Source organism: Tasmannia lanceolata, unplaced genomic scaffold (assembly GCF_043159265.1).
Source record: "Tasmannia lanceolata isolate RefF3 unplaced genomic scaffold, GAP_Taslan_0.1 ptg000015l, whole genome shotgun sequence".
Classification (NCBI taxonomy): domain Eukaryota; kingdom Viridiplantae; phylum Streptophyta; class Magnoliopsida; order Canellales; family Winteraceae; genus Tasmannia; species Tasmannia lanceolata.
This window is the reverse complement of record NW_027518692.1, coordinates 42,449,721-42,456,964: the sequence shown is the minus strand read 5'-3', so window position 1 is coordinate 42,456,964 and position 7,244 is coordinate 42,449,721. Positions and strand designations below refer to the sequence as shown.

General features: G+C 41.9%; 1 protein-coding gene across 1 annotated transcript; it reads right to left on the bottom strand.

Annotated features, from left to right (window-relative positions):
* Positions 1 to 2,982: 2,982 nt before the first annotated feature.
* LOC143847365 (anthocyanidin-3-O-glucoside rhamnosyltransferase-like) lies at positions 2,983 to 6,189 on the bottom strand. Its single transcript, XM_077356176.1, has 3 exons — positions 5,396 to 6,189; positions 4,948 to 5,222; positions 2,983 to 3,500 (listed from the first exon to the last, which is right to left on the bottom strand). Exons 1-3 carry the CDS (start codon positions 6,102 to 6,104, stop codon positions 3,084 to 3,086), a joined length of 1,401 nt encoding a protein of 466 aa, XP_077212291.1. The 5' UTR covers positions 6,105 to 6,189; the 3' UTR covers positions 2,983 to 3,083.
* Positions 6,190 to 7,244: the final 1,055 nt, after the last annotated feature.

Here is a 7,244-nt window from a genome sequence, read left to right as displayed (position 1 = left end):
CCTTACCCCTGCTTTGCAGAGAGGCTGTTTCCGTGACTCGAACCAGTGACCACCAGGTCACAATGGAGCAACCTTACTGTTGAGCCAAGGCTCACCCTCAGGATGTGGTATACTAGAAACTAACAAAAACAATGCAAATAAAAAGGCTCAGAGTCAAAATGCTTTGCAACCCTCACCTCCACCACCATGGAACCCACCACTAGGTCTGTCATTAGCGTAACTTACACGAATATACGCTCCATTGAGTTCCTGAAATGAGAAAAGAACATACTGTAAAATCATCCATGCATTGTTTGGAGTTTTACTATTTTTTCTCACAAGTGTATTTTTGTAAGCATGAACTGAATACTTACACCAGTAATTCATTTCCAATAAACAAAAACTCACAAACCTGGTCATCCATGCTAGACAAAGCAGTTGTCACAGATTTATCACAGGCAAAATAAGCAAACCCAATACCCCTTGACCTTCCTGTGTTATCTGTCGGTGATAACCCTAGCTGCATCATAACCAAGGACCATTTGATTGCAGGATTGTATGCAGAGGAACTCTCCATTCACACAAGCTACAACCCTCATTATGCAAGCACTATAGAGATCATATAGGGAGATACACCACTTAGTACTTATTATTATTATTATTCATGATGACTACAAAAATATAATTCAAAATGTAGGCATGAGCATTCTACTTACCCTTTTAATTAGGGCTGCAACTCGAGCCGGGTAAAACCCGACCCGCATCGACCCGACCCGAAAATAGCCTGGGTCGGGTTCAGGTTTCATGGGTTTCGGGTCGAGCCGGGTTCAGCATTCAAAAGCCCGCATGAATCTCGGGTCGAGCCGGGTTTGAAGGGGCCCGACCCGACCCGACCCGAGTTACATAAGTTATAGTATGTACATTTTTTTTCTATTGTTAGTTAAAAGTTAAAGGGATAATTACATTTACACCCCCTCTAGTTTCTGACACATCCACTTCCACCCCTATAGTTTAAAACGTGACAAATACACCCCTGTAGTTTCAATTTGTTTAAGGTTTGCCCCCTCAACTGAAGGTTCGTCCATAGATTGAAGGGTTAGGATGATCCGATGGAGCTGATTTTTTGGGCACACCCTAACTATGTCATGACCCATCAAATGAACGCTTTGGATCATCCAAATAATGTGGGCCCACATTGTTTGGATGATCCAAAGCGTTCATTTGATGGGCCCTGACATAGTTAGGGTGTGCCCAAAAAATCAGCTCCATCGGATTATCCTAACCCTTCAATCTATGGATGAACCTTCAGCTGAGGGGGCCTACCTTAAACAAATTGAAACTACAGGGGTGTATTTGTCACGTTTTAAACTATAGGGGTGGAAGTGGATGTGTCAGAAACTAGAGGGGGTGTAAATGTAATTATCCCAAAGTTAAAGTGAAAACCCACGCACCCACTGTTACTGTATGTGAGTGTAATTTCTGCTTCTATGAGTTGAGTTGATTCAGCATTGTTTGATTGTAATTACTACATTGTTTGATTACAGCATTGTTTGATTCAAGTGTGATGTGAGTGTAATTACATCATTGTTTGATTCAAGTGTAATGTGAGTGTAATTTCTGCTTCTATGAGTTGAGTTGCCTTGCCAAACAAGAATTTTCCTTAAAAATTTGCGTCAACGTGAAAAAACCCGACCCGACCCGAACCGACCCGAGATTTATCATGGGTAGGGCAGATTTAGGTGCGCCCTGCTAGCATTGTGAAAAGAATTGGGCAGATTTAAAAACGTTTTCTTTGGGGGTTCTGATGATAAGGGCGCCCTTGCAAAATAGGGGGGTTTTAGATTCACAGGCGTCCTTGCAAAATAGGGGGTAAAGGGCGCCACCATTGCTCAATTTGCTTCTATGAGAGATGGAAGGTAATAGGCATCAATCTCGCCACCGGATCATAGAGCATCACGAAGCCCATCGCTAACTCTGGATTTAATGATTAAATCTTAGGCTCTCTTTGGATCGGAAGAAAAACATTTTTAATGGAAATATTTTTGGGGGAATTATGGTCAGGTGGAATGCTAAACTAACAGGCTCCCTTGCAAAAAAGAGGGTAAAAGGGCACCCCCATTGGTCAACATCCATTTATGACAAAAAATATTATCATAAATTTATATTAACCAACCGTCCTTTTACCTAGTTTTTGCAAGGTTAATTGTCACTCTAGTGTTCCTCTATGTTTAATTTAGAGGGAATCTCTAAAATCACTCCCAACCCGGTGGAATGTATATTTTTTAGCTACAAATATTCTTATAATTACACTAACTCACGATATCTTTTACCAATTAAACAGCTGTCAAAGGTTATCATCAATCCTCTAAGCACTCACAAACTTAATTTAAACAGAAAAGACAAGGTGAGTCGGTGCAATTAATTAAACATGGTACGCGCAATATCAGTTGCATCTTTTATGCTCTGTTTGGATGCCGGGTTTTTCTTTTTTTTTTTCCTGGGATTTATGTGGGTAAAGGTAGGAGACAAAAGAGGGGACGAGCATTAATTAGAGAAAGATATTATGATGAGTGGAGAGAGGGTAGAGAGAGAAAGAGAGAACACCCTTTTCAAGACAAGATTTTGCTGATGTCAGCAAGAAAAAGCTGATGTGACCACTAAACCTTTACCCACATAAATCCTGGGAACAAAAAAAACCCAGCAAAAAAAACCTTTATCCGCCCCATTTTATGCTTGTGACAGCCCCCTGTAGTGTATTTAATTAACGACTACTCTTTTAAACTAGATGAGTAGATGGGGCTGTCCCAAGTAAAAAAAGGGGGGTGAATATATCATTGCCCTTTTTCTTTGGTAAGTGTTATCGGAACAACCGTAATTTGATATTTGCACAAACCCAGTTGTCTTTTCTTCTTTAATCGGCTTCTGAAGGCTTTTTGGGAAATGCAATAACCTTTTGAAAAATTTTAGGTACTAAAAGACAAGATGTTGTTTGTTGAACGTAAATTCCGAAAGCGAGATCTTTCTGCAGATATTGAAAGTGTAGTCCTCTGCACTTATTAAAAAACGACAAAGAAACGTTAAATTACATAGCGAATCTACCTGTTTCACGCAAACACCATCTCCTTCAATTTGTCAACGAAATCTCTAATGAACTTCTCGTGAATCTCCTTATCAAGAAGAAAATCTTTCCATTTCTTTTGATTAGCCCTCACGGATTTACCCGGTTCTTCTTCCACTCTAACCATAACCGATTTTACGGCTTCACACAAATCATCCTTAATAAAAGACCCATCTTCATCCTCCCTATTGACTTCCAATCCTGCTTTCAAATCTCCACTCACCAATTTGGAATTCAAGTACTGATCTCCCCTCATTGGCAAAAGAACTAACTGACAATCGTTTATCAACCCTTCTGTGATAGAGCTAAATCCTCCATGGCAAACGAAGCATCCAACGCTCGGATGGGCCAAAATCTGTTGTTGCTGGACCCACCCTGTATGAACCCTACCCGTCTCCTTCACCTGTTGGGAACAATTTGGTATGGTGAATGATCAAATTGCGGAGATACTAATATACAGACGACTCCTTGTAAGTTTCACAAGACAAAACAAATAAAAAAGGTAATGATACCCCCCCGGACGGATAAAATTCCCCCCTCTAATGTTATTCGTTAAGTTTTGAAGGCAAAGCCCGGACGGATAAAATCCCCCCCCCCCCGGACCTCTGTTTGGTTGCCGGGTTTTTTTTTGTTCGTGGGAGTTATGTGGGAGAGTTAGTTAAATTTTGATCCCATCCCACGTTTGGTTGCCTTTTTGCACTAAGTTTATTTTAATCCCACTCTTGTAATGATTACTTGTGGGGTGAATTTTTTAATCCCACTTTTGTAATGATTGTGTTTTCATCCCATCCCAAGATAACCCCAGGAACAAAAATAAACTCAGGAACCAAAAATAAGCTTGAGAAGAATTTTTTTCTACCAACAGTTCAAGCAATCAAACAAAGTTTTTTTTTTTCCCACCATAATCCGGTCAACCAAACATGGGATTTTTATTTTACCAAGATACTTCTAGGACTCTTTTTTTCCCACGTATCTCCCAGGGTATTTTTTTTCTCCCACATAACTCCCAGGAACAAAAAAATCCGGCAACCAAATAGAAAGTGGGGGAGAATTTATCCTCATGCGGTGAACCATTCTCACAGAAACCGTTGGTTGCCAGTAAAATTTAAAACGAAGGAAGTTTTTAGTAAAATTTTCATACCATCCAATGTTTGGTTGCCTTTTAGCACCATAATTTTTTTAATCCCACTCTTGTAATGATTGCTTATGAGTATGACATGGACTCTTGTCCCTTCTTTTTCTTTCCTAGAAAATGTTGTCCCTTCTCTTTCTCTCTCTCCTCCCTTCCCATATTTGGTAATGACACCCCTAAATTGTGATAGGAATTGGAGAGAAAAAAAAACCTAGCAAATCCCGTTGACTTCATTGTTGGGATTAAAAAGCTTCTAGGATAAAAAATTTACTGACAACCAAACGGGGGGTGGATTTAATCCGTTTAAAGGGGAAATATCATTTCCCATAAAAAATTTACAGTATGCTAACATTAATCACATGTTTGGTTGACCGGACTTTGGGGTCGTTTGGTTGCTTTAACTGTTGGGAAGAAAAAAAAAATCATCTGCAAGCTTATTTGCGGTTCCTTCCTTTCCACGGTAGGGTTTCGTGCGGGATTATTTTGGTTCCTGAGATTATTTTGGGCCCAACAACCAAACATGGGTTTCCTGCAGAAATTCCAGAAAACGTCCCAAGAACCAAAAAAAATTCCGCCAACCAAACGAAGTGTGTGTGGAGGGAAGTGAGCTACGTTCATCTTCACACCACCAACACCTCACAAAAAGAAGGGTCTCTTTAAAAAAAAACTCATTTTTCTATTTTAAACAATAAAACATTTTGAAAATATCGAACATTACCCTCTCTTCAAATCCCTTCGGCAATACTGTCCTCAAACGGGCTTCACTGTCTTCCCCTCCTGGAAAATTCAGAACCACCATAAACGGCAAACCCACCATTTCCAAACCCAAAACAAGCTCTCTAATCTGTTCATCTTTCAGAAAAGTCTCACTCCCAAAAGAACAAAACACAACGGATTTTGAAGAAAACCCATTTAACCATTCATCCCATCTTTGCTCCAGCTTCGCCGGATTCGGGTCAGGAACCACCGGTCCGGCCAAAAGAACCGGTTTACCTGTTAAAATAGAAAAGATTAAATAACGCCATGTCCCACAACTTAAGCTTATTGAGTAATTGTTTGTTTCACATGCTCTCAGAGCACTTGCCCAGGATTCAAAACTGCTCGATGTAAAAAATCGACATGTAATGGCCAGCCCAAAATAAAAAGAAGAGTATTAAAGATTATACCGTACTGGGTTTCCACAAACTTGATGTAAGGCCCTTCCATTTCAAGACAAGACTTGATAACAATGGCAGAGCAGTTTTTATTACAGGCCACGACTCTGTCAAAAACGGAGGGCCCACCAAAGTTCTCAAAAACATAAGTGAAATCTCGGGCAATGAATGTTTTGAGGGAGATGATCGAGGAGTCACCGGACGGGAATCCCGGCGGCGGATATTTCAGGTCGCCGGCGGTGGGGGTTTGGCCGGAGGCGGTGAGGAGGCGAGCAGGGTTCATTAAATAAGCAGATGAAACTGCGGCGAAAACAGAGAAAAATAGGGTTTTGATGCCGAGAGGGGAGGCTATAGAGGGGAGCCATTGGTGGGCAAAATCGTGGAAAATAATGTGGGGTTTGAGTTGGGGGAGGAGAGTGGAGATTTGGGGGGTCATATTGTCGACTGCTTTTTTGAGGAGTTCGGCCATGTGGGGTGTCATTTCGGAGGTGGATTCGATACCGGGAGGGAGGCCTTGGAGGGGTGGGATTTGGATTGGGAGGATTTGGATATGGGGGGCGAGGGAGGGAGAAATGCGGGGTATGTTTGAAGGGGCAGAGAGGAAGGTGATTTTGATGTTGTGGGAGGAGAGTTTGTTGGAGAGTTGGATGAATGGGCTTATGTGACCGAATGCAAACCACGGAAACATTATTACGTGAAGTGACTCTCCATTGTTTTCCATTTCTCTCTCGCTCTCTGTTTTTGCTACTGCCTCTATGTTCTTGGTCCATAATCTCTACTCATTGGAAGAGGGGTTTGTGTTCGTGTGGTGGTTGGAAGGAGATAGGGAGTGGCACGTGGTGTAGGGGTGTAAACGAGCCGAGCTTGGCCCGCCGGCTTGTTAAGCTCAAAAGCTCGACTCGGGCTCGAACCAGGCTCGCGTGGTGGTTGGAAAGAGATAGGGAGTGGCACGTGGTGTAGGGGTGTAAATGAGCCGAGCTTGGGCCAGCTCGGCTCGGCTTGTTAAGCTCAAAAGCTCGGCTTGGGCTCGAACCAGGCTCGCGAGCCTTACCGGGCTCGGGTTATATTAAGAGCAATGATATATTCACACCCTTCATCTTCCCTGAACAGCCCTATCTACTGTAATTTGACTACTATTTTTACACCACGGGGGTGGTCCAAGTAACAAATGGGGTTCCAAAAAAGAAGTGACATATTTTGCCTCTCCCTTTCACTCTCTGGACAACCCTTTTAGTGTATATATTAATATATAATATATATATTTAAATATATTAAATCCTTAACGAGCCTTAACGAACCGAGCCGAGCCTGGCCTAGCTCAAGCTCCGGCTCCGGCTCGGCTTGTTAAGGATTCGAGCCGAGCCCGAGCCAAAATTGACACCCTTAACGTGGCGGTTTGGAATGCGTTTTGTGTGTTCTTTTGGAGAAACAGTTCTACCTATTGGGAAATCGAGACCGTTGATCTTGTAGAACAACACGAGGGGACCAAATTTGTGATAGATTATCTTGTAGAACATCACGAGAGGAGCTCTCTCTTCTTGGACCATCAACTATCATATGAGAAGTAGTAAGTTTAGATTAGGTAACCAATTTCGATTAGGTTTAGGGAAATGATATCTCCAAAGGAGAAAATCCCCTCTTTAATGGTTTCTGTGAAAATAAAGAAAGGGGGGTATCACGATTGCAGTCAGCAGCTGATCAATGACATGAACTGCCCATCTGACAAGTCTTGCTGTCACTCGCCTTCCCAGCATACAATAAGAAATGTATAAACTAAGTTCTTGTATGGTGGAGGGTCTCTGATGCTAGTGTAGTAATAATTACAATGGTACCCACATGTGGGTGATATAAATCATTCATT

Coding starts and splice junctions, on each gene's coding strand:
- LOC143847365 (XM_077356176.1), bottom strand. CDS start 6,104: ATGGAAAACAATGGAGAGTCACTTCACGTAATAATGTTTCCGTGGTTT. Junction 5,223..5,395: donor GTTTGTGGAAACCCAGTACG/GTATAATCTTTA, acceptor CTATTTTAACAG/GTAAACCGGTTCTTTTGGCC. Junction 3,501..4,947: donor CGAAGGGATTTGAAGAGAGG/GTAATGTTCGAT, acceptor TGTTCCCAACAG/GTGAAGGAGACGGGTAGGGT.